At 46.6% G+C, this 27,770-nt stretch overlaps 1 protein-coding gene across 20 annotated transcripts in view; it reads left to right on the plus strand.

Annotated features, from left to right (window-relative positions):
* The window catches only part of dtna (dystrobrevin, alpha), a 254,287-nt gene extending 226,813 nt beyond the window's left edge, over nt 1–27,474 (plus strand). For 8 of the 20 annotated variants that reach the window (XM_038809276.1, XM_038809291.1, XM_038809283.1 and 5 more), the window contains 4 exons: nt 881–1,049; nt 1,875–2,007; nt 4,383–4,421; nt 26,064–26,228. In XM_038809276.1, coding sequence (XP_038665204.1) covers nt 881–1,049; nt 1,875–2,007; nt 4,383–4,400 — 320 coding nt within the window. In that variant the 3' untranslated portion in view covers nt 4,401–4,421; nt 26,064–26,228. Of the gene's footprint in view, nt 1–877; nt 1,050–1,874; nt 2,008–4,382; nt 4,422–26,063 lie in introns of all 20 variants that reach the window. The other 12 variants (XM_038809268.1, XM_038809269.1, XM_038809272.1 and 9 more) reach the window with 2 other exon arrangements.
* The last annotated feature ends 296 nt before the right edge of the window (nt 27,475–27,770 follow it).

Here is a 27,770-nt window from a genome sequence, read left to right on the forward strand (position 1 = left end):
TATATTGTGGTATGAAGAATAAGCAGGTGTGTGCTTTACACTAATCAACTATCTGACCGACCAACCACCTATCTGTACCTCCTCTCCCTCTTCCATAAAACAAAAGACACAACAAAATTCCCAGTGGAAAACCATTGTTTCAGCGCAAAATAGTGGCGGTGAAATGGCAATTCCACACCACATTGGTTAGCACTGTTGCATCACAACTCCAGAGACCCAGGTTCGATTCCAACCTCAGGTGACTACCTGCGTGGAGTTTGCACGTTCATAGAATCATAGAATCCACACAGTGCAGAAGGAGGCCATTCAGCCCATCGAGTCTACACCGGTCCTCTGAAAGAGCACCCTCCCCACAGGCCCATAACCCAGTAATCCCACCTAACCTTTTGGACTCTAAGGGCAATTTAGCATGACCAGTTCACCTAACCTGCACATCTTTGGACTGTGGAAAAACCGGAGCACCCGGAGGAAACCGACGCAGACACGGGGAGAATATACAAACTCGACGCAGACAGTGACCCGAGGCTGGAATTGAACCTGGGTCCCTGACACTGTGAGGCAGCAGTGCTAAACCACTGTGCCACCGTTCCATTCTCCCCATGTCTGCGTGGGTTTCCTCCGGGTCTGGTTTGACATTATAGACGCACCTAAAGGTTATTACCAGGTCTTAAGTGCTTCACCTTACACTATGTTGAAAATATAACAAATTATATCCCTACTAATAAATGATGCAATTTTCATTCTACCATGTACTTTGTAAGGTAGAACCTTCATAACGTGGTACAATAAAAGCACAGCCCACCTCATAACTTTATATCTGTAGACAGGAGATTCAAGCAGTTTGTTGCTGCTAATGGAAGTTTTGCTTTCAACCCAGCAGAAGGTGGCAGTGAGACAGAAAGCAATGTGGACTCTGATTTTGGTCGAGCTCATTTAGATGACATTGTTCTTTCACCAACATCTGAGAAGGCCTTTCTAGCTCAGATCAATGCCAGAAATCCCAGCTATGTGCACAGTGCTGCTGCAACAGGAACAATTCAAAGTGATATGTAAGTATGAATAATTAGTACCATTATTTATCTTGTCATGATATAATTTTGAAAAATTAGGCACATAGACATTTGTAACAGAAAGTTATACTTTATGCCTTTTTGGACAAATCTTTGGCTATCTCTTTCTATTCGCTGCTGCCCCGCCGCCACTCTTTCCCCCCACCCACCCAAAGAAAAACAAAAAATGAATCAACAAACTGAACCATCCTGATGTGAAAAATAAATGTCACATTTCTACCAAAAGGATACACATTTCTGTGGGGTGCTTGACGGGAGTGGTCGGCTATTTTTGCATTTTAAGGATGAGGAATTAAGTGGGAATCCCTGTTAATTCTTCGCTTCATTATACATTGGTCTCAGCTTGAGGAATCTGTTGCAAAACTTCACTGACAATTTGGAACACACCATATGCTGACAATGGTAGAAATTCTTTTGCATTAAATATTTAATGTATCAGCCCTATTTTCAAAAAATGAAACACAATAACTTGCATTTATATGGCATGTTTTCTGTAGTACAACATTGAATGCAAGCTGCCAAACAGAGAAGAGAGACTGCTTGCTCCTAAGTTTGAAACAGGTATGACCAGGCTTATTGACAAGCAGCAGCTACATCTGCAGAAACAATACATAAATGGAGCACTGCAAATACAGAAGGTTAACTATCACTTGCTAAACCAGGATTACAAGAGAATGTATTTGACTGAGGAAGGAGTGTGAATTTCCTTTTGGTATCCTAGTACAAAGTTATGAATATAAATGTAAATAGAGCCAAATATTAAATGGCAAAGATGCTGCTATTTATAGTTTATTTCTTTGTTAGTGTTACAGAAGACGGTGAATCATACATCAGAACTGATGATGAAAGTTACGAAAATGAATCTGTTCATCAACTTGACCATGAGTTGAAACTGGAGGAATATCTGAAGCAAAAATTGCAAGATGAGAGCTATCAGGTGAGACAGGCCAATATGAACAATCATTAATGTCTAGGATCTGCTGCATGCCATATTTGTGGCAGCCAACTTGGCCAGAGAAAATGAAGTGCCACTGGTATACATGACTTCGTTGAAATGGGGTAATTATTAAAATAAGGTTACTAAATTTCAAGTCTTTGGGAGATAACAATAACAATAGGTGCATGTGACCTGGTCTATATAAGTTGCCTTCTTAAAAGGAATTGAGAACTTCGACCATTATTTGCATTTTGCATGACATTTTACTCCATGTGTTATTTGGTTTATGGGAGTGGTCGGCTATTTTTGCATTTTTAGGATGGGGAAGGGGAGTAATTGGGAGTCCCTGTTAATTCTTTGCTTCCTTATATATTGGTCACAGCTTGAGGAACCCGTTGCAGGTTCTGCAAAACTTCACTGACAATTTGGAACTGACCATATGCTGACAGTGGTAGAAATCATTTTAAAAGTAAATCAATTCTTTCTTTAACAAAAATACATGTCCTTTGAGTTATTTATATATTCTAGTATTCTAGTCCAACGCCGGCATCGCCACGTCATTATATATTCTAGTTAGCCAAAATAAAACTGCCAATTTGTGCATTCCAAATTTGAAGGCTTGCAAAGAACTTTGTTCTGTAATCTTGTTAGTCTGATTTTCATTAGAAAAATACTGGTTTATAGCAATTAAACAAAGATCCTGAATTTCCTCAGACATTCTTTTACTGTGTCATCGTGATTTTGTTGGAAGAGCTACCCAAATTTGGAATCAATCTGACAGAATGTGTTTTACCTGAAACCAGAAATTATTGATAGTATTTTTGAGTTACTGCTTTGACAGTATTTAAGTTTGACTAAAGTGATGCTAATAGTTGATCCTTGGCAGTGATAGTGCTATGATGTGTGGCCAGTTTCTGCTGCAATATCCACATAATGCCTATGTGCACTGTGCACAAATCCATTGTGAAAGTGCTCAGGCAGTTCATGCCTATGCACCATCATACATTAGGCTCGCTAAAGCCCAAATTTCATACAAATGCCACTGCAGATGGTGAAATTTAAATTCAATAAAAATCTGGAATTAAAAGTCCAAGGATGACCATGTGAAGCCAGTGTCGATTGTCGTAGAAACCCATCTGGTTCACTAATGTCCTTTAAGGAAGGAAATCTGACGTCTTTGCCTGCCCTCAAGTGCAATTAGGGATGGGCAATAAATGCTGGCCCAGCCAGCAACGCCCATGTCCCATGAACAAATTTTTAAAAACCTTTTAATACATTGGGGAGTGCTCTGGCTGAATGTTTCAACTAAGTTTTTGCTGTCAAAGATGCACTGCTGTTTTTCTGTATCTGTTTGCAAATCATTGCGGTCATTACTACCTTCACTGAAATGAAATTGAATGTTGCCATAGTCCTCAAGGACGATAGGCTGCTCTCCCCTTTTGAGAGATAGCTGACTGGTGGTAATTGAACCTGTGGGTCACTACCACACCTTAGGTGAGGGGCAACATTGAAAAGGTGGGGCCTTCATGGATAACCTCAGCCAGGGCAGGAATTGAACCCGAGCTGTTAGTCTTCACTCTGCATCACAAACCAGTCATTCAACCAACGAGCTAACCGACTCCAAACCAAAACTACCTTCACTATCAGTGAGGTAATCTGGTGGAATAGACCACCTCACCATTCTGCTGTGGAACCTACCCTATTTTTATTCAAGTCAGACGATTTTGACAATAGTCAGACTAGTTATTCCACCAGACTATCGCTGAAAGGGAAATTTACTGCCATTAATTATCTGCTGTGTTCTCTTGTAAAAGGAAAGTAGTAAAAGTTTATGAAGCCTTCTTAAAGCTGTTCTTTATCTGTTATTCATGCTCATTGATCCTGTGAACAGTGGTGACTTGTCACGAGCTGTACTTGCATATTCTGGAGGAGGAAGACAATAGAGAGCAAGCTCTTTCATACGCAGTTGCTACATTTTCTCAAACAAAGCTTTGCCTTTATTGTTGAATTAGATCGAATTGGAAAAATTGTAAACTGAAAGAAATTGTACTTAAAATTTTTTAATAAATTCTCATTCAGCTTCCTCTTTTGCTTTCAAACAATTTTCCTTTTGGAGCAGAGGTGCATTATCAATATCCATGCTATATATTTTAAATGTTCTTTTAACTAACATTCTACTTCGCCAGGGCACTATCTGGCACTTACTGCTAGATACTATGCCACAGATTCTTTTTTTCTTTTCACCACATTTCTTATTTGAAGTTTCAGATTTTATGTACACATCTCGCCTTTTAAAAACATTATTCTTTTGAGTGGTCACATTACTTACTCTTTGGGCTATCTCTCTTTCTCCTTATTTTATCTGCTATTTACAGGTCAGTTTGCAGGGGTGAACAAACTCTTCTGTGTCCTGCGTAAGTAATTTTTATCTATCATTGTTAAATTGGCTTTCACTGCTGCTTTCTAATGCAGATTTTCTAAGGCCAGTGCAGTCTGGTAAGACGCCACACCAAATTTGCTGAAATACTACAAAATGAGAGGGTCTCACACAGAATAGGTCATCCCATTTCAAATGTTTATTTATTTTAATCCTTTTTGTTTTGCAGAACCTTCCTTACAAATACATTATCACTGTTGGTCATTGAGGATTGAGTGCACGTTTTTCGGCACTTATGAGACTCAATGGCAGAAGTTTCTGTGCCCCGGGTGGTGTGTTCCACGATGGCAGAGGCAGCCTGCCATTGGCCGGCAGCGGGATCTTTTGCTCCCGCCGCTGTCAACAGGGTTTCCCGTTGTACACGTTCCCCACTGCCAGGAAGCCCCTGGTGGGGTTCGGTGTTGGTGAGTCTAGAAGATCCCGCTGGTCGGAACGGCCGTAAAATTCTGGCTAGTGTCAAATTTTGCTTGATAGGTCCGTAGAGTGTTGAATGTTTCCCAAACTATGCATTTATTTATGGATTGTATTGATCTTGTCCGTTGTCACAAGATGTAGTTGCACAGTGCAGGATAGGTCCCCTGCCCAACTAGTTTATTGCCAGTCGCTGACAAAAAAAAACTTTCAAGAGAAGTTTGAGTGCAAAATTTGGATTTTACTTGCAATTACTACCTATTTCTAGGCAGGATTGGGGCACTAAACTGAGTAAAATTGGGTAGTAAGTTCTATCACTCCAAATTTTCTCCCAAAAATCAGGAATTTTCCTCTTCAAAATCTGAAAGTTCTCCTTTAACATAAGAACTAGGAGCAGGAGTAGGCCATCTGGCCCTTCGAGACTGATCCACCATTCAATGAGATCATGGCTGAACTTTTATGGACTCAGCTCAACTTTCCCGCTCGAACACCATAACCCTTTATTTTTAAAAAAAACTATTTATCTTTATCTTGAAAACATGTAAGCCTCAACTGCTTCACTGGGCAAGGAATTCCATAGATTCCAGATTCACAACCCTTTGGATGAAGAAGTTCCTCATAAGCTCAGTCCTAAATCTACTTCCCTTTATTTTGAGGCTATGCCCCCTAGTTCTGATTTCACCCGCCAGTGGAAACAACCTGCCCGCATCTATCCTATCTATTATTCCCTTCATAATTTTATACGTTTCTATATTTAGAATCCTTCTAAATTCCAATGAGTACAGTCCCAGAGTACTCAACCTCTCCTCATAATCCGACCCCCTCAACTCTGGGATTAACCTAGTGAATCTCCTCTGCAGACCCTCCAGCGCCAGTGCGTCCTTTCTCAGGTAAGGAGACCAAAACTGAACACAATTCTCCAACCAGATTCTGCCCAAGTGTACTTAATGAACCTTTCTCAATTTATACTCCTAATGTAACCCTAATTATTACTATCGCCTCAAAAGCGATGGTATGAGCAACACCACTACATAATAGAAGCTAGATATGGAATTAATCAGACCATTTTGTTACTGGAGCTAAATATTGATGTCATTTTGTCTGCATTTCAATTGTATTTGTTTGGTGATCTGGAAATTCTGTCAGCACATTGTTGCACGTTTTACTTGAGTGTAATTCGCGTTTATTGGAGTGTATTAACACGCCTCCGTTTAAAGGCCGTGTGCTTAACACTGCTAGGCTCTGTGTGTGTATTTTCAGCTCGGGAGTCGCCAGGTGTCGTATAACACCTCACAAATATTCCAAGGTCAGGTTCAAAGTAATAAAACGATACACCGATTAGTAAGTTCCAAACGATTAGTATTTATTATTACAAATATAATAAATACACATGCACACGCTAAGGGACTAAGCTACAACTAAACTAAGCGATCAGAATACTTAACTAAACAGGAACAGGCAAGGTCAGGGAGCGAGGCCTTCGTTTCGATCTTGGTCTGTAACCTTCAGAGAGTGTGCTGGTCGCTGGGGGTCTAGTGGGGCTGGTTCGCGTAGCGAGCGTCGTATTGTCACTTACGGTTCGGCGGCTGGTGCTCAACGGCTGGAGTCAGGATACAAGTCGAAGTTCTTGGTCGAAGTCAAAGCCGGAGCACGAAAACAACAGACAGGACCATGTGTGGGGGTCTATCTTTATAGGGCCCCAATGTCCGTGCCTCTTTTGGGGCGGGCTTTCACCTTCAGGTATCGATTGGATCCGCTCCCAATCGATATCTTTTGAATTCCCCCAATGTGAGGGTCTCTCCTCGATGGAGGGGGCGGTCTCTATGGTGGATACTTCTGGTGCCGCTCTGTCTGGACATCCACTTAAAGTATCTATTCAAACCCACATGTTGCCATTGTGTGTGCCCAGATCTGGATTGCCTCATTAATATGCAAAGCGTTTTGCTATTAACACCTTTGGTTTGAGATCTTCCACCTGGCCAGAAACTAGTTTTGCTGCTTGCAAAATGCTAATCAGTCTTTGCAGACTACTTGCCTTGGCTAAACTGCTTTTCCCTGCAGTCTTAGCAGTTCTCCATCTTGTTAGCCCAGTGTCCATCTTAGGTGGCTACAACATTTTCTGCCATATGTAGTTAACTCTGCAGAAAATGCACCTTTTATATTGGGGACATGATTTTCCAATGGACAGAAGGATTCAATATGGAAAAGGCTACTGGAGCAATCACAGGAGATAACTGGGGCTGGATTCTCCAATTCGGGGGCTATGTCCCCATGCCGGCATGGGAACAGTGGCGTTTTACGGCAGAAAAAATAGCATAAAACGGCCACCGATTCCCCGTTTTGATGGGGGCTAGCAGGAAGGCAGCGTAGAGCACCCGGCTCTAGCTGCCGATGCGGCCCAGAGAATTGGCGGGGCCGTGGCCGCGCATGTACACGGCGGCAGCCTGCGGAGGCTGTGCCATGCAACATGGCGGCGGCCGTTCATGGACACGGCCCGCGAAATAGTTGCCCCCTTCGGCCGGCTCGCGTGCCCCGGACCACCCCCAGCCCCTGATGAAGTCCCCCCTTGCCCGCGGATCGGCACTGCCCCGACGGTGGCGCCACTGGACTGAGTCCGCAGCCACCACACTGAGTTCCCGACGGATGAGACCACACATTCCCCACTCCGTCAGGAACTCGGCCGGTTGGGGGCGGAGAATCGAGGGCAGGCCTCTTTCAATGTCCTGAGGCCGTCGATAAGTGGCGCACTTTGGAGGAGTCGAGCATCGGGAAAGCGGCAACATCCACAATTTGGTCGGGAACTTTGATTGACCGCTTTGGATTCCTGGACTATCACAGCCTCAGAAGGCTGCAATTCATTCACAGAGACAAAAGAAAATATGTCAGCTGCTGGCTGAAAACCAGCAGCCCACTTTCACCAGAAGAAAAGTATCATATATACCAGCCAAAGTTAATGCTGTTTTTGTGACTCAGTCCTTCCAAGCAGTATCTGATGATCTTTGCAGAAGGAGAGCCACATTTCCTCTCTTGCAGTGGGCTCATTTTTTGGTTTCAAAGGGCAGATCTGACTTACTACAGGTAGGGCAAGAGGCGGGTCCAGAATCCACCGCAGCTTAATGGTTACTTATGGGGTGGGATTCTCCAGTAATGGGGTTATGTACCCACTCCAGCGTCAAAACGCTGAAGAAAGTCCAGAGTGATTCTCCTACCTGAAGGGGGCTAGCAGGGCCCTGGAGTACTCCTTGCAGGTCTGGCTGCCGATACAGGACCCTGCACTTGCGGTCGGGATTCTGCACATGCGCTCGGCGGCGGTGGCCCCGTGCAACATGACGGACTCACACCGTAGACCGGCCCCAAATGTATAGGCCCCGCACCCGGGATCGCACATGCCCGTGGATGCCCCCCCCCCGGGTGAAGGATCCCCTCGCCCCCCCCACCAGGGCGGCCGTGGACTGACTCCGCAGCCGCCACTGGCCATTCCAGACAGGCAAAATGTGGTTAGAACCACGCCGTCGGAAATTCGCCAGTTTTCATTGGAGAATCGCCGCAGTGGCGTGTATCAATGGCCCCCTATCCGCGCCGTGTAGACCGCGCGTGCGTGATTCACGGCGATTCCCCGGATTCCCCGGGGTCCGGAGAATCGCGGGAATGACGTTGCGCCGGATTTCAGCATCAACGTCCATTCTCCGCCCCCGCACCAATCGCAATTTCGGCACGGAGGCTCGGAGAATCCCGCCCATGGTCCTTCCTGCTGCAACAACAACTGCAGTTTTCTCAGTCATTGGGCTCCCGGCCTCCAGAAATACACTTGCGTATTGCTGAAAATAGAGACATGGCGAAGCTTTTTGTCTTACAATCATCTGGGCACTTTACAAGAACACCAATATAAGAAGGAAACAACAACTTACAGTGCATGAGGTGAAAATGTCAAAATGGTTGGCATTGGACTATGTCAATAGACTTGTCAAAATAATTGTAAAAGCTACATTTATTTAAAATCTTTTCACATGTGGATGTAAAGTCATATTAAAGAGAACTGGGATAAGAAGTGGGATTTATTGCACCTGTTTCTCATGCATACATAGTATAGATTCATAGAATTTGTATTGCAGAAGGGGCCATTCAACCCGTTGAGTCTGCACTGGCCCTTGGAAAGAGCACCCGACTTAAACCCACACCACCACCCTATGCCAGTAACCCCATCCAATTTTTTGGACTCTGGGAGGAATTTAGAGCACCCAGAGGAAACCCATGCAGACACGGGGAGAAAGTGCAAACCCCAGACCGACAGTGACCGGAGGCCGGAATTGAGCCCGGGTCCCTGGAGCTGTGAGGTAGCAGTGCTAATCACTGTGTGACCGTGCCGCTCTAAACAACGGGAGCAAAGCATACCAATTTAACAGTGGGACATCTGAGATCCAATCTGCACTCATACAATTCCAAGTGCTGAAATTCTGGGTGTCTTTTTGTCCACATGCTGGGCACACACCTAAAACAGGCAGTACACTCCATTAATATGTAAATTAGGGTCTTAAAGCCCAGTAGGATATTTATTAACCATTAGTGTTCCAGGCTCAGGATTCTTCAGCGGCCGAGAAGTAAATTAATAATGAGCAGTATTTACTGGCTGCGTCCAGTCGGAATTGGAGTGAAACGCAGCCGGTAGATCCCAGGAGCAGTTTCCCTCGGGACGTCTGATGGCTGTTACGCCTCACGAGTTGTCGCAGTCTCGCACAGTTAAGTGAGTTCAAGAATCCACTTATCCGTGATGATGCCAAATCGAACAGCCACCCAGCATCCTATCGGCCTCACTAAGGAGACCCCAGCCAAGTGCCGATTAGTACTGGTCCCCACAAATGGGGACCAAGAATACTGGCACTTGGCGGGGGGGAGGGGGTCTCCCGGGTCATTGGAGGTCCCCGGGAGGTTGGCCTCCGGGCAAGATGGCACACTGGTACTGCTGGTGCCACCCGGGATGTCCGGGCATGGACCACCATTGCCGCAATCTGCAATATAGCCATCTGGCTGTGTACTCCACTGACTGTCCATCGTGACCCATAAATGTGGGGAGTGCCACCGGCCATAAGGGTGCACCCCGTACTACAAAGCCCCCAGCACCCCCCCTCCCTCCCCCCCGAGGAAACCCCAGACTTCAGCTGACCCATCAACGTGCCGTGCATGGTCCAGCACAGCCAGTGGCCCACCAGGTGTTGACACCCTTCAGTGCACCCACCTGAGGTACTACCCCACTGCAGGGGGAGCAGTGGGGGGTGTAGAGCTCAGCGGACGCAAGCACCAGGCCCTTGCCACCTCCCATAGCACAATGCCCTCTTCCCCAGGCCAATGCCCCACTAGGGGCTGGTTTAGCACACTGGGCTAAATCGCTGGCTTTGAAAGCAGACCAAGGCAGGCCAGCAGCACGGTTCAATTTCCGTACAAGCCTCCCCTAACAGGTGCCGGAATGTGGCGACTAGGGGCTTTTCACAGTTGAAGTCTACTCGTGACAATAAGTGATTTGCATTTCATTTTCATTCATTTTTAATTTCATTTTTCACTGGCACCATCAGCTAGCCCACCCACAGGAACACTGGCCGACACCAAGCTCCGCCTGCCTATTGCGCTACTGCTCCCATCCATGCTTCCCCCAGACAGGCACAACCCATGTGGCGCATAGAGGACACACAGCACTACAGCTACGATCTTGACGATGCCCATCCCCTCGCCCAGCCCCGTTCATGGTCCCTGCCCGCATGCATGCCGCCAAGCACGGTGCCAATCTGTGCCTCCCAATCAGGTAGCACCCTGCTTGTGGGGTAGCACGCGGCTCACCCAAGGAGGGCATGCACAGGAGGGCATGAGATAGAGGCCACAGAGCACAGCACTGGCAGGGATGGGTGGCGGGGCAGGAGGCACCCTGGTGACAGGCATTGGTGGGGCCAGGGGCCCGTTGCGGAGGTAAGGTGTCAGGGGGAATGGCCGGAGAGGGGCAGGGGATGAGGCTCTGATCCATACGGGGAGGGGATCATGCAGGGGCTGCACCAGGGCCACCGTCTAGTGCGTTGGACCTGGTTGGGCATGGGAGTACTCACCATGTTAACATGTCTGCCCCTTTACTCCCTGCAGAAAATAGATTTCGGAGTACCCCACCTATCCTCCCCAATACCCCCAACCCCCTTCCGAGCTTTCCACCAGCTCCACCACAGGTTGTGGGCCCTGGGTTGGCACCATCAGCAGGTCAGGTCCATTTGGGTGTAGGATGATGACAACCCGCACCACGATGAGTTCTGGTGCTCCGCAACGTTTGACTTCTGTCCCGGTGTCACATACCATTGTCCGCCAGGGTGATCACAGATTTACAAAGTGTAGTTTATGAAGCGAGGCTCAATCCACACTGATTCCCAGATAACCAATGCTGGATCTGGTCAGGCAAAAGGGCAACCTTCCCAGATCGGCTCCCCACCTGGGAGATTAATCGAAAAACATTCGCTTTTGCCCAAGTTCAAATCTCCCGAGCAGCTTCATTATCTTCTCAGCACTGACAAGAGGCTCCGTCACATACAATGAAACCCTGTCCTCTGTCCCCTCCCTCTCTATCCCCCTCCACTTTATAGATGACTTCAACACTATGGCCAGAGGCTCAATTACCAAGACAAACAATAATGGGGACAGTGGTTACCCCCGCCTCGTGCCTTTCATCAGGTGGAAGTACTTTGAAATCAAAGCATTCGTATAAAAGCTTGTAGTGGGAGCCCTGTATAAGGGCTGGATCCAAGCTATAAATCTAGGCCCAAAGTCAAACCTCCCAAGGATCTCAAACAAATTGCCATAATATACACTTCAGTATATAATGGTGCAGACACACACTGACTGACACACTGCAAGACCAATCAACACGCAACACAGCAGCCAATCACCAGTTAGAGCATGCTCACTATAAAGCCAGAGGGCACTAGTTTTCCCGCTCATTCGGGATGCAGCCTCTGAGAAGGACAGAGCTCACAGCTTGTAGCACAGATCTTCACCATGTGCTAGCAGTTTAGACTGGTCAGGATAGGCATAGGTCTTCAGTTAATCTAACATAGTGTCGACCCACAGTGAAAGTATGTTCAACAGTTCCTAGCTTAATAAAATAGTGTTGTACTATTACAAGTGTTGGTAGCCTGTCTATGTCACTGCTAAGGTAAACGCAGTCTCCACAGATCCAGATTACCCAACACATCACAAATAACCCCACTCCACCCTATCAAATACCTTTCCCGCATCCAATGAAATAATCATCTCTCGCTCAGGTGGTGGAGAGAGGACAAAACAACATTAATCAAGATCGCTGCCCCTCAGGCCCTACAATCAAATCCCAAATGAAACACTTGCCCCTTCCGCAACCGTAACTGATCTTTAACCTGCAAATAAGTCTCCTGTCACAGCACCACATCAGCCTTCAAACCCCTAAGGTGCGCAAACACCCTAGATCTCTTTACCAGTCCATTCAGCCCCCTCACGTTCCATATGACCAGCCAGTGAGGAGGTAATCTACTCATACGGGGTTAGCCATTCCCACCCAATGAGGCAGTTCGGCAACCTCTCAAGAAAAGCTGACACCAGGCCCACCCAAGATGTTCGTCCAATCACCCAACACGACCGAAATAAATCAGTCCCCAGCCACCATCAGAAAACTAGACCCCCTCCCCACTAACACCACACTCAACCAGCCCAGCCAGTATCAACCAGGCAACCAAAGACTCCCACCCACACCCCACCCAACACGAAAACAAAATCCCCTAAGCTCATACTTAAACCCCCCCCCCCCCCACAGTATGAGCTGCAGCCAGCTCCATCACTTTGCTGCCATAAACTACCTACGTTAGCTAGCAAAGTAACCCCCACACAGAGAATCATTCCAAATACCAACCAACTTTATTATTTCCAAAGCGAGAGCGAAAAAAACAGAAAGAAACATGAACAATAAACAACACCCATCTCTCCAACCCCCGCAACAAAATTCCCCATCAACACAGAAGAAAACGTCCAAAAAAACACACCATCAAATGCCAGAAATCACCGTCTGTCACCTCTGTGTCGTCCGCCGGGTCGTTCTCCGAAGTGGGCGGGGTGTACCTTATAGGTGCCCGTCTTTTCCTTGACGACCTCCTTGGAAGTTGTTCTTCCTCCTCCTTGGGGAGAGGTGTCGCGGCGGCCTCGTCGAACGTGTCCATCTCCGACTCTGACGACTGGATGACGGGGTCTGGAGAAATTGCTCGGGGCTGGGGTGTGGGTATCCTTTCCGTCTGGGCTATCCCAGCTTGAGGCGGTCCTGCTTCGCCTGCCTCCAGGTGTGGTTCCGCTGCCCTTATTTGGTCTAGGTGTTTCTTCAGCACCTTACCTCCTATTGAAACCTCATAGGATATGGGCCCTGTTTGGGACTCTACCGTGCCTTTGACCACGTTGGTCCATTCCCATAATTCTTGACCCAAACCGGTGCCCCCACCTGGAAATGTCTCTGCTGCCGACTATTATCATGCCCCCTGCGTTGGGCCTCCTGTTGTTTCTCCACTTTCCCCGTTAAATTTGGGAAAAGGAGACTCAGCCTCGTTCGCAGCCACCTTCCCATTAAGAGTTCAGCTGGCGGTATGCCCGTTGTGGAATGCGGTGTGGTCCTGTAATCAAACAGCCAGCGTGAGAGCTTTGTGTCCATTGACGCTGCCGGCTGCTTCTTGAGTCCCGCTTTAAGTGTCTGGACCGCTCTCTCTGCCAGGCCGTTGGTCGCTGGATGGTAAGGGGCCGTTTTGATGTGATGGACTCCATTTTCCTTCAGGAATCTTCCAAATTCCCCACTTGTGAATGCCGTTCAGTTGTCCGACACCAATACCTCCGGAAGTCCATGTCTTGCAAATGAGGCCCTGAGCTTTTCAATTGTCAATGCTGTGCTTGCCGCGTTTACCCGGTGGACGTCCAACCATTTGGAGTGGGCGTCCACTATCACCAAAAACATTGAGCCCATGAAAGGGCTGGTCAATATGCAGGCGGGTCCACGGTCTGCCTGGCCATTCCCACGGGTGCAATGGCGCCGCTGGTGGCACTCTTTGCCCCTGTTGGCACTCCTGGCAACGACATACCAAGGCTGCTATGTCTGTGTCCAAACCTGGCCACCAAACGTAGCTTCGAACTAGCATCTTCATTTTAGACACCCCTGGGTGTCCGTGATGTAACTCGGTTAAGATTGCCTGACGGCCCTGAGCTGGGACGATTACCCGGGCTGCCCATAATAGGATACTGTCTTCTACGGTTATTTGGTCCCTTCTGCTCCAGTATGGGTGCATCTGGGGCTTCACTGGTCTTTCCAGTTCCCCTGTTAGCAGTAAATGCTTCATCTTGGCTAAAACTGGGTCTTTTTGCGTCCACAACCGAATATGTTGTGCGTCTACTGCTAGGGTGTCCAAAAAATTTAGAGTCATTACTGTCTCCTCTACCTTTGGTATTTGCGGTGGAGTGTCCGGGAGGGGAAGTCTGCTTAAAGCATCTGCATTTGCTACTCGCTTTCCCGGTCTGTGCTCCAGAACGTATCTATATGCCGCCAGTAGCAACGGCCAGCGTTGGATTCTAGCTGATGCAATCGGGGGTATTGACTTGTCTTCTTTTAATAACCCTAATAACGGCTTATGGTCCGTCGCTATGGTGAATTTCCGCCTGTACAGATACTGGTGAAATTGTTTTTCTGCGAATATCACCGCTAGTCCTTCCTTCTCGATTTGGGCGTACTTCCTCTCAGCCATCGCCAAGGTCCTCGAAGCTTAGGCTATTGGCCGTTCTTCCCCCATTCCTTCCTCTATGGGCTAATACGGCTCCTACCCCATAGGGGGATGCATCACAAGTGACCACCAACTCCTTCCTTGGGTCATAATGCTCTAGGACATTTTTGGATGACAGCTGTTCCTTAATGTCCCTAAATGCTCGGTTTTGGCGGGCGGACCATTTCCATTCTTGCCCCTTTTTTAGTAGCTGGTGGAGGGGTTCTAGGATGGATGCCCTATTTTCAATAAATTTTTCATGATAGGTTACCAACCCTAGAAATGATCGTAACTCCTGGACCATGGTGGGAGCTGGGACTTCTTTTATTGCCCTTACTCTGTCTTCTAACGGGTGTAAGCCTGACTTGTCTACTTTATATCCCAGGTACGTCACTTGTGGGGCCAGAAAAACACATTTTTCCCTTTTTAGCCGTACGCCTGCCTTTGCGAAACGCCTGAGCACTTCCTCCAGGTTCCTCAAGTGTTCCCTGTTTGTCCTACCCGTGATTAAGACATCGTCCAAATAAATCGCCACCTGCGGTAGTCCCTGCAGAATATTTTCCATCGTACGCTGATGACACTCTGAAAGGTAGCCTCGTATAACGAAAAAGGCCCTTCAGGGTGTTGATCGTAGCGAACGTCTGGGAGCCTTTGTCCAGTTGTAACTGCAGGTAGGCGTAGCTCATGTCCAGTTTCGTGAACAAAAGCCCACTATGGGCCAATTTGGCATATAGGTCATCTATTTTCGGGATTGGGTATTTGTCCAGCAGTGCGTATTTGTTTACCGTCTGTTTGAAATCTCCACAGAGACGTATTGAGCCGTCGGGCTTCAAAATTGGTACAATCGGCGGTGCCCATTCCGAGAACTGTACTGGTCTGATAATGCCGTTGCGCCGTAACCTTTCTATTGCGTCATCTACTTTCTTCCTTAATGCAAAAGGTACCGGCCTGGCCTTACAAAATTTCGGAAGGGCTTCTGGGTCCACGTGCAAAGTTGCTTTGGCGCCTATGATTTCCCCCAAACCTTCCTGGAAGACCTCCGGGTATTTTTGGAGTACTCCACTCAACTGCCCACTTCCACTCTGGAAAATTTTCATCCAATCTAATTTTAGGTCTTTCAGCCAGTTTTGTCCAATTAAGCTCGGTCCGGAGCCCTCTACTATCGTCAACGGTAATCTGAGCAATTGTTTCTCGTATTCCACGGGTACACGAGTCATGCCTAGAACTTCCAGGGGTTCCCCCGTGTAGGTTTTAAGTTTCGTCGATGTTTTTGTTAGGGTTAGTGGCTGGAGTCCATCTTTGATTTTTCTAAATGCTGCCACTCCCATTACTGATACGGCCGCACCCGTGTCTATTTCCATTATTGCCTGCCGCCCGTTCACCCGTGGGGTAATCCTAATGGGTTCTGCTTTCTTCGTTGTAATATTATGTAATATTTGGGGCCTCACGGTAGCATGGTGGTTAGCATCAATGCTTCACAGCTCCAGGGTCCCAGGTTCGATTCCCGGCTGGGTCACTGTCTGTGTGGAGTCTGCACGTCCTCCCCGTGTGTGCGTGGGTTTCCTCCGGGTGCTCCGGTTTCCTCCCACAGTCCAAAGATGTGCGGGTTAGGTGGATTGGCCATGTTAAATTGCCCGTAGTGTAAGGTTAATGGGGGGATTGTTGGGTTACGGGTATACGGGTTACGTGGGTTTAAGTAGGGTGATCATTGCTCGGCACAACATCGAGGGCCGAAGGGCCTGTTCTGTGCTGTACTGTTCTATGTAATTGTTCCCCTTCGGAGGAGGATGGGGCGTCTAGGTTGTGTACTTCCCTGCGCCCCCACCTGCTATTCGTCTTTTGCCACCTCCTTCTAGGGTTTCTGTCATTGTTACCCCACTCTGTCTGGTGCCAGAAACAGTCCTTCTCTGTTGGGGGAGCCTCAGTCGGTACTTCCCTCTGTCTCCAGTTAGTCCTGGCAGACTTGGGGGCAGTTCTGGGGTTTTCCTTTTTCCCACTATTCCTCAGGCTTTTCCTGAGAGCGGCTATCTGGTAGCAGGACCCATTGTGGTAGTCCCTCTCACAGGTATCTACCTCCATTGGCGTGCCCTGTAGTTCCTGCGCCCCACTTGCTGCCTTTTCTAGGGACAGTGCGAGCTGTAATGCCTGCCTGCAGTCTAGCTCCGTTTCCGCCAAAAGGCGTTTCTGTATTGTGAGGTCGTTTATACCACACACTAACCGGTCCCAAAGCATTTCATTTAGCGTCGGCCCAAACTCACATTTTTCCGCCAGCCTTCTCAGGCGGGTCAAGAAATTCGTGACTGACTCCCTGTCTTCTCGCTTCGCTGTGTAGAATCTGTACCTACACAAAATGAGGGGTGGTTTTGGGTCGTAGTGCTCTTTCACCAATTCCGTTACTTCTTGGAAAGTTTTTGTGTCCGGCGCATCGGGATAAGTCAGACTACGTATAATGGCGAAAGCTGAGGGTCCGCACGCCGACAGCAGGATAAGCCGTCTCCTTTTGTCCGTCAGTATATAATTTGTCCGGAAGAAGTAACACATTCTCTCCACATACTGGGACCAGTCCTCAATAGCCAGGTCGAATGCCTCTAACCTCCCAAAAAACGGCATTTTAAAAATGGCAAGGCTTACCCTCCGAGTGCGGCAGCTGGTTTCCGCAAAACTCTTAGTTTACCTCGTTGCCACTGTAGTAATCCACGGGAGGCAGGAGTTCCGTCACCACACCAATATTTATTTACAATAACGATATTACAGGAGCAGCTACAAACAGTGCTGCCAACAGTCCAGTCAACTTAAGACTGGCTCACAAAGCCTACACAGGTGATTATATGGGCCCCCTCAATTACAATACTAAACCCCTGAGTAAGGAAATTCTTGTTGCATTGTAATTATATTGGCAAATAGGACAGTCACTAATTTGGAATGCAAACTGTCAAGGTTTATTGTACAATAAATACTGTATTGATGTAACATTTCATTAGTCAAGACATGGCATGATACATAAGTTCAACCTGTGTCTTTCACATGGGTACCAACACTTTTGGGGTCTTTTCTTCTTGATTCCTTAAATCTGGTCTCTTGACTCATGAAATCCGTCGAGATTTTAACTCAGCTAACTTAATTCTAACATACTTACAACTCGCTTTGCAGCTTCAAGTTTTCAAGTCCAATGGATCCTTTTCCAGCCCACATCTTCCAGTCCACCCTAAATGTTGAAACCACACATTTCACAGCATCCTATTAAATGTTCTCCCTCTCTTTCCCTCTCTCTCTCCCTCCCTCTCTTGTTCTCTCCCTCCCTCTCTCTTTCCCTCCCTCTCTCTTTCCCTCCCTCTATCTCTCTCCCTCTATCTCTCTCCCTCCACCCTCTCTCTCTTTCCCTCTATCTCACTCTCTCCCTCTCTCTGTTTTTCTTGCCCTTGTTCAGCTGAAACTAAAACTAGTATCTTTGACCAGAAGTCCTGGAACATCTAGTCTGCAAGCCATCTTCCTAGATAATCAGCATTGTAGCTTTAGAGTCTCTATCTTGTGGAGCCCAAATGTGTAAATGTGTCCAAGTTATAACTTCAATTCACTCCCAAATAATCCATGTGTTCTTTCCTACAGTTATATCACAGTATTTGGTACTAGATAATAATAATAACCTTTTATTGTCACAAGTATGAAGTTACTGTGAAAGCCTCTGAAAAGAAGAGATGCTAACTTTAAGACTTTCTGAACAACATACTCCTAAATTCACGAATCATCCAAGACGTTTCAACACTGAACCTATGTACAGTTTGCCGAGGTGGGGTAGAACACAAGATCTTGCTATATGCCGATGACCTGCTCCTGTGTATTTCCGGCCCGTTGCGGGGATGGGAGGGATTGTGAGGATTTTGGGGGAGTTTGGCCGGTTTTCGGGTACAAATTGAATGTGGGGAAAAGCAAGATGTTTGCGGTCGGGGGGGGGGGGGGGGGGGGGGGGGTAGATTTGGAGGCCTGCCGTTTGGAGTGGTGGGAGGGAGCTTCCGTTGTTTGGGAATCCAAATGGCAAGAGACTGAGGGTTGTTGCATGCACTAAATTTGTCCTGGCTAGTAGAACAGATGTAGGAGGACTTTCGAAGGTAGGGGCTGGTTTAACTCACTGGGCTAAATCGCTGGCTTTTTAAGCAGACCAAGCAGGCCAGCGGCAGGGTTCGATTCCCGTACCAGCCTCCCCGGACAGGTGCCGGAATGTGGCGACTAGGTGCTTTTCACAGTAACTTGTGACAATAAGTGATTTTCATTTTTCAAATTTTTCAATTTTCATTTCATTAGGACATGCTCCCTCTGTCACTGGCAAGGAGAGTACAGGGCGTGAAAATGACGGTCCTCCGGAGGTTTCTGTTTGTTTTTCAATGCCTCCCCCTCTTTATCCCAAGGGCCTTTTTTAAACGAGTAAACAAGGTGATTTCAGGTTTTGTGTGGGCGGGTAAAACCCTGTGAGTGAAGAAAGTGTTGCTGGAGCGTAGCCGAGGGGCGGGTGGGTTGGCGCTGCCGAACTTTAGCAACTATTACTGGGCGGCAATTATAGCCATGATTAGGAAGTGGGCCGTGGGGGGGGTCCAGTATGGGAGCGAGTAGAGGTGGCATCATGCAAGGACAGAAGTTTGGGGGCATTGGTCACGACACCTCTGCTGTTCTTTCCACAAGCCCGGCGGTAGTGGCGGCCCTGAGAGTCTGGGGGCAGTGGAGGAAGCATATGAGAATGGAGAGAGCATCCGTCTGGGCTCCAATCCGCAATAACCATTGGTTTGTACCAGGAAGGCTGGTGGGGGTTTCGGAGATGGCAGAGAGCAGAGATTGAGAGGATGGGAGATCTATTTATAGATGGGAGCTTCCCCTGTTTGAAGGATTTAAAGGAGAAATTTGAACTGCCAGCAGGAAATGGATTTGGATACCTGCAGGTACAGGAGTTCTTGCAAAGGCAGGTTTCAGCCTTTCTGCTCCAGCCGCCATGGGGGATACAGGACAGGGTAGTTTCCAGAACGGGAGGTGGGAGAGGGGAAGGTTTTGGATATTTGAGGAGGGCTCATGGGGTCGGGAGAGGCGCAGTAAGAGGAGCTAAAGCGCAAATGGGAGGATTAGCCTGGAAGGGGGGGGGGCGAGATAGAGGCAGGTCTTTGGGCAGATGCATTAAGCGGAGCGGAGTTGACACGTCCTCGTCATGTGCCGGGTTCAGCCTGTTTCAGTTTAAGGACGTTCACCGGGCACACATGCCGGTGGCCCGGATGGGCAGGTTTTTTGGGATGGAGGACAGGTGTGTGGGATGTGCGGGAGGGCCAGCAGGCCGTGTCCATGTGTTTTGGGCATGTCCGAAGCTTGGGGGACTTTGGCAGGGTGTGTTGCAGATGTCCACGGTGTTAAAGGCGGGAGTGGTGCCGTGTCCAGAGGTGGTGCTTTTTGGAGTGTTGGATGATCCGGGAGTCCAGGGGGTGAGAGAGGCTGGCGTCTTTGCCTTTGCCTCCAGCAGGCCAATATACGGAGACAGATATTGTTGGTGTGGAGGGACTGGTGCGGAGATCTCGCTTGGTTTCTCAGTGTTCCCACTATTCTTTAAGGTATGAATTTTCTTTGGGTCCTTCCACCATAAAAACACTCAAACTCTCCTTCAAACAGGGGAAGCTCCCATCTATAAATAGATCTCCCATCCTCTCAATCCCTGCTCTCTGCCATCTCCGAAACCCCCCACCCAGCCTTCCTGGTACAAACCAATGGTTATTGCGGATTGGAGCCCAGACGGATGCTCCCTCCATTCTCATATACTTCCTCCATTGCCCCCAGACTCTCAGGGCCGCCACTACCGCCGGGCTTGTGGAATACCGGGCTGGCAAGAACAGCAGAGGTGTCGTGACCAATGCCCCCAAACTTGTGTCATTGCATGATGCCACCTCTACTCGCTCCCATACTGGGACACCCCCCCCCCCCCCCCCCCCCCCCCCACACGACCCACTTCCTAATCATGGCTATAATTGCCGCCCAGTAATAGTTGCTAAAGTTCGGCAGTGCCAAGACAATTTCTGGAAGCTGTGGCACACCTTGGTTTGGTCCCAGGAGAAATGAAGGAACTCACAAGATTATATAAAGTATAGGTGGATCTCAAGTATGGAAATACAAGTAGAACAGGAAGTGCGTATGTTGACACTTTTGGGCATAAAGATTGTTTAAGTTACTAACTGTTTAGCAGCACGGTGGTGCAGTGGTTAGAACTGCTGCCTCACAGCGCCAAGGTCCCAGGTTCGAACCCGGCCCCAGGTCACTGTCGTGTGGAGTTTGCACATTCTCCTCGTGTCTGCGTGGGTCTCACCCCCAAAACCCAAAGATTTAATCTTCAGAACTTTAGCACAGTGGGTTAGACAGCTGGCTTGCAATGCAGAATAATGCTAGCAGTGTGGGTTCAGTTCCTGCACCAGCCTCCCAAAAACAGGCACTGGAATGTGGTGACTAGGGGCTTTTCACAATAATGTCTTTGAAGCCTACTCGTGACAATAAGTGATTGTTATTACCTTGTTACATTAATTTGAGGGCAGCAGGGTAGCATGGTGGTTAGCATAAATGCTTCACAGCTCCAGGGTCCCAGGTTCGATTCCCGGCTGGGTCACTGTCTGTGTGGAGTCTGCACGTCCTCCCCCTGTGTGCGTGGGTTTCCTCCGGGTGCTCCGGTTTCCTCCCACAGTCCAAAGATGTGCGGGTTAGGTGGATTGGCCATGCTAAATTGCCCGTAGTGTCCTAATAAAAGTAAGGTTAAGGGGGGGTGTTGTTGGGTTACGGGTATAGGGTGGATATGTGGGTTTGAGTAGGGTGATCATTGTTCGGCACAACATCGAGGGCCGAAGGGCCTGTTCTGTGCTGTACTGTTCTATGTATCTATGTTTCTATGTATCTATGTGCAGGGTAGGTGTATTGGCCAAGCTAAATTGCTCCTTAATTGGGAAAAAAAAATAATTGGGTACTTTAATTTTTGTTTTAAAAGTTAGTAACTGTTTTATTTAACTCTTGCACAGTAAAGTTTTTTATTTGAAGCGCGAAATCACAATTTACATAAACAGTTTAGCCTCAGGAATTTCAGGGGCGCGATTCTCCGAGCCCCGCGCTGGAGAATCGCCGCAACTGCACCACAACGCCCTATGCCGTGCGATTCTCCAAGGTGCAGAGAATCCGCGCCATTTGCACCGCCGCGTTTGACGCACGGCGGGACCGCCGATTCTCCGGCCCAAATGGGCCGAGCGGACGCGCAGAAAAAGCAGAATCACGCCGGCCCCGTTCACCCCTGGTCGCTGCCGGCAGGAACTCTGCGCAAAGGGTCGGGGGGCGGCCTGTGGGGCCGGCGTGATTCTGCTTTTTCTGCGCGGCCGCTCGGCCCATTTTTTGGGGAAAGGCACTCCTTCACCTGGGGGGGGCCTCTGATGGGGTCTAGCCCACGATCGGGACCCACCGATTGGCGGGACGGCCTCTCCCCCCTCACCCCGGGCCTACTTTGTTGCACGGCCAGCCCCTGAACCCCCACGCCATGTTGCGTAGGGGCCGGCGCGCTGAAGAAGTCTCCCGTGCATGCACAGGTTGGCGCGGCCCAACTGCGCATGCACGGGTTGGCGTGGCGCCCATTTGGCACTGGGAAGGGAGGCTGGAGCGGCATGAACCGCTCCAGCACCGTGCTGGCCTCCTCTGGGTGACAGAAACGGTCGTCCCTGTGCCCATTTCGCGCCGTCGTGAAACGCCAAGTGAAACGAGTCTCCATTTTGGAGAATCGCCCCCCCCGCCCCCCCAGGACTTAGAGTGAAACTTAGGCAGATAAGAGTTAATAATGAGGAAAGCTGCAACAAAATCCAAGAAGATATCAATGAACTGTAAGTTTTAGAAGATTTTCAATATAGTTTTTTCAATAAACTGTGATGTGCTGCATTTAAATAGGAATAGTAAGGAGACCAGGCCAAGAGCAACAAGGGGAACATTAAATCCAGATACACAAATCACTAAAATTGACAGGGTAATGTAGCCTTTAAAAAAAACACTGAGCATTGCATTGGATTGGATTTTATTTATTGTCACGTGTACCGAGTGAAAGTATCTTTCTGCGAGCTGCTCAACAGATCATTAAGTACATGAAAAGAAAAGAGAATACATAATAGGGCAACACAAGGTACACAATGTAACGACATAAACACCGGCATTGGGTGAAGCATACAGGATGTAGTGTTAATCGTCAATCCATAAGAGGGTTGTTTAGGAGTCTGGTAACAGCGGGGAAGAAGCTGTTTTTGAGTCTGTTCATGCGTGTTCTCAGACTTTTGTATCTCCTGCCGGATGGAAGAAGTTGGAAGAGTCAGTAAGCCGGGTGGGAGGGGGTCTTTGATTATGCTGCCCACTTTCCCCAGGCAGCGGGCGGTGTAGATGGAGTCAGTGGATGGGAGGCAGGTTTGTGTGATGGACTGGGCTGTGTTCACAACTCTCTGAAGTTTCTTGTGGTCTTGGGATGAGCAGTTGCCATACCAGGCTGTGATGCAGCATCTGTAAAAGTTGGTAAGAGTTAATGTGGACATTGGGGTCACCTCTAGAAAGATAAAATTGCAAAGTTGAGAATTTACATTAAACTTGCATACAATTTTTGTTAGACCTCATTTACAGTACTTTGCAAATTTTTGTTCTCCAAATTCCAAGAAGGATATACAAGAATTGGAGAAGTAGTTAACTGAGAGGTTTTACCCATCAAGAAAGCATGAATTGACCAGACTATTTACATCAGAGTTTGAAAGAGTAGATGTATCAAAGTAATTTCCACATGTTGGTCAGAATAACACTAGATACTACAAACATAGAATGGATACTAATAAAAATGACTAGGGTAAGAGTAGGGCCAGTCAAGGACGGTAGTGGGAAGTTGTGCATGGAGTCCGAGGAGATAGGAGAGGTGCTAAATGAATATTTTTCGTCAATATTCACACAGGAAAAAGACAATGTTGTCAAGGAGAATACTGAGATACAGGCTACTAGACTAGAAGGGCTTGAGGTTCATAAGGAGGAGGTGTCAGCGATTCTGGAATGTGTTAAAATAGATAAGATCCCTGGGCTGGATGGGATTTATCCTAGGATTCTCTGGGAAGCTAGGGAGGAGATTGCTGAGCCTTTGGCTTTGATCTTTAAGTCATCTTTGTCTACAGGAATAGTGCCAGAAGACTGGAGGATAGCAAATGTTGTCCCGTTTTTCAAGAAGGGGAGTAGAGACAACCCCGGTAACTATAGACCAGTGAGCCTTACTTCTGTTGTGGGCAAAGTGTTGGAAAGGTTTATAAGAGATAGGATATATAATCATCTGGAAAGGAATAATTTGATTAGAGATAGTCAACATGGTTTTGTGAAGGGTAAGTCGTGCCTCACAAACCTTATTGAGTTCTTTAAGAAGGTGACCAAACAGGTGGATGAGGGCAAAGCAGTTGATGTGGTGTATATGGATTTCAGTAAAGCGTTTGATAAAGTTCCCCACGGTAGGCTATTGCAGAAAATACGGAGGCATGAGATTCAGGGTGATTTAGCAGTTTGGATCAGAAATTGGCTAGCTGGAAGAAGACAAAGGGTGGTGGTTGATGGGAAATGTTCAGACTGGAGTCCAGTTACTAGTGGTGTACCACAAGGATCTGTTTTGGGGCCACTGCGGTTTGTCATTTTTATAAATGATCTGGAGGAAGGCGCAGAAGGATGGGTGAGTAAATTTTGCAGATGACACTAAAGTCGGTGGAGTTGTGGACAGTGCGGAAGGATGTTACAAGTTACAGAGGGACATAGATAAGCTGCAGAGCTGGGCTGACAGGTGGCAAATGGAGTTTAATGCAGAAAAGTGTGAGGTGATTCATTTTGGAAGGAATAACAGGAAGACAGAGTACTGGGCTAATGGTAAGATTCTTGGTAGTGTGGACGAGCAGAGAGATCTCGGTGTCCATGCACATAGATCCCTGAAAGTTGCCACCCAGGTTGAGAGGGTTGTTAAGAAGGCGTACGGTGTGATAGCTTTTATTGGTAGAGGGATTGAGTTTTGGAGCCATGAGGTCATGTTGCAGTTGTACAAAACTCTGGTGCGGCCGCATTTGGAGTATTGAGTGCAGTTCTGGTCGCATCATTACAGGAAGGATGTGGAAGCATTGGAAAGAGTGCAGAGGAGATTTACCAGGATGTTGCCTGGTATGGAGGGAAGATCTTATGAGGAAAGGCTGAGGAACTTAAGGCTGTTTTCGTTAGAGAGAAGAAAGTTAAGAGGTGACTTAATTGAGGCATACAAGATGATCAGAGGATTAAATAGGGTGGACAGTGAGAGCCTTTTTCCTCGGATGATGATGTCTAGCACGAGGGGACATAGCTTTAAATTGAGGGTAGATATAGGACAGATGTCAGAGGTAGGTTCTTTACTCAGAGAGTAGTAGGGGCGTGGAATGCCCTGCCTGCAACAGTAGTGGACTCGCCAACACTAAGGGAATTCAAATGGTCATTGGATAGACATATGGACGATAAGGGAATAGTGTAGATGGGCTTTAGAGAGGTTTCACAGGTTGGCGCAACATCGAGGGCCGAAGGGCCTGTACTGCGCTGTAATGTTCTATGTTCTATGTTAATAGGGAGTTCAGAAGAACACATTTTCCCAGAGAGTAATTGGAATATGGAGCTCACTGCCATGAGAAATGGTTAAGGTGACTGACATAAATGCAATTAAGGCGAAGCGGTTTGAGTACCTATGAAGTAAAAAGATATGCTGATAGGGTCAAATGAAGAGGGATGGGAGGAATTGCCTGCTAATAACACTGTCTATATTTGTTCATTAATAATGACTACCTTAATGAGGTCCAAAATTCTACCAGTTCCCAACGAACCAGGGTTCAGTTTGAGTCACCACCTTCAGGAAGAAATTACAGTTGTGTTTCTCCTGCAAGAAAGGGGCAATCTAGCAAGCCCAATCCACCTATCCTGCGCATTTTTTTGCGTTGTGGGGGTGAGACCCACGCTAACACGGGGAGAATGTGCAAACTCCACATGGACAGAGACCCAGGGCCGGTATCGAACCCGGGTCCTCATCGCCTTGAGGCAGCAGTGCTAACCACTGCACCACCTTGCCGCCGCCTAAATCATATTTCTAATCAGACATCCTGTTCAGTATCATTACATAACTAATTTTTCATACTTGGGCTGTAAATGTTTTGTTTTTACTGTATGGTACTGACATTTTAAAGTAGCATGCTGTGATGCATCACCCCAAATAATTAATCCGTTGTTCTTTAGTAAGTAAGTTTTTGCAAACTTTTCAAATGTGAATTTGTGAGCTTTTCCTTTTCGCAATTTCAAAAATTTCAATTGCTTTTTGAAGTTGACTGTCTGGTTCTTGCCCCATATATAATTTAGCCATTTTGTCTGCTTGTCAGGCTCACTGCAGTCAAACTGATGATGAGAGTTATGTGAGAACTGATGATGATGAAAGCTGCATACGGACAGATGATGAAGAAGGTCCAACTTCTGGCTTCACTGAAGAATGGAATGAACATATGAAGCGTCTCATGACAAAAAAATAATTTTATAAGTAATGTGAGGATGATACCGCAGTTATTTTAAAAGTTTCTAGTTCAATGTGTTGACAGACATTTCTTTTACGAAAAGCTGGATTTATCAGCATCTTCTTTATATGCCTCATCTGAGAACAGAATTCAGGAGAACACAACCACATTTATCACCAAGCTGAATATATTTGGTGTTGCTATTTGAAATATGGCAGTATCAGTATTAAAAGAGATAATTCACATGTTTGTCATTAATATATCTGTTTACACTCCTAATATTGATACACTTTCACTTTTGTTTCTAGATGAACTGTGCAGTACTTTGACAAAACAGCTACATATTTTTTCAAATGTGATAAACCTATTTTGGTGAAATGCACTTAAAAATCAAATAATAGGGCACTACATACGAGTATTTATTCAAAATTATAACAACCCATAAACTAATTTTCAGCATTTTAACAAAATTCTATAAAATTAAAGATTTGTGAACTGTGTCAAGGACGCTCATAGGTAATTCTGGTCTTATACTTTGAACCGTAGGTGCCAAAAACAAATCCAGAAACAAGGTAGAACTTAGTTCATTTAATTCCTTTTTTGTGATTAATACAATGGGTTAAGCAACATTTTAAACAAGCATGACTATTGCTAACTTTAAAAGGTAAACTTTGTTTTTTGTTTTGTTTTCTGTTTATATAATTTTAAGGCTTTCATCTTGGACGTACTGGTATATACACTTTATTTGATGTGCATTGGAAATCTTTATGTTTGAAATGTGGACTTCCTTAGTTCTCTATCTGTGTAGTGTGCATATTGTGAGGAAAGAATACTTCTTTCAAATAACCTATATAGAATTGCAAATGTTGTAAAGAAGGCAGCAAGTGAGAATTCAGGATTTGAGAAATGTTGTGGTTTCTGTCTGATTAATCCACAGGTAACGCATGCGGATGATTGCAGACATTATTCTCCGAAGTACTACTTAACTTAAAGTATTAATGATCAGTACAAAACAGCTTATTCAACTCCCATGTGTCACAGAAACTATTCTACATAAAGCTGAATTGATCTAGGGATTGATTTTTTTTGCATAAATTATTCCTGCCTTAATTTCTAATAATTGTCATTGAAACTTTCTATAAGAAATGCCTATCATATATTACTTTTTAGTCGCAGTATCGTTAAACAAAAGGGTTTGATAATGACATGATTAGAACACACTAAATAATCAGTAAACTTGCACAACCAATGTATTATTTATACCATAAGAATTGCAAAAAAATCTACAATTCATATGTGATAACCATGCAAATATTTACTCTGAAAGCGTGTAGATATCTCAACAGTAAAATAACATTAGAAATTAATGTGATTTAATTGATATAATCAGATTTAAAAGCAATTTGAAATATGTTGATTATCGATTGATCTCGAATCGTTTATTTAAAGAAAATGAATGTTCAACAGAGATAAAAAGAAAAAACACGTGAATGCTGGAAGATTTCAGATATGGTTAAGGGTGTTGTGAGAGAGAGGCTTGGCATGTTTCAGAGTTAACCTGCACAAGACTGTGGCCTT

This window comes from Scyliorhinus canicula, chromosome 10 (genome assembly GCF_902713615.1).
Source record: "Scyliorhinus canicula chromosome 10, sScyCan1.1, whole genome shotgun sequence".
NCBI lineage: Eukaryota > Metazoa > Chordata > Chondrichthyes > Carcharhiniformes > Scyliorhinidae > Scyliorhinus > Scyliorhinus canicula.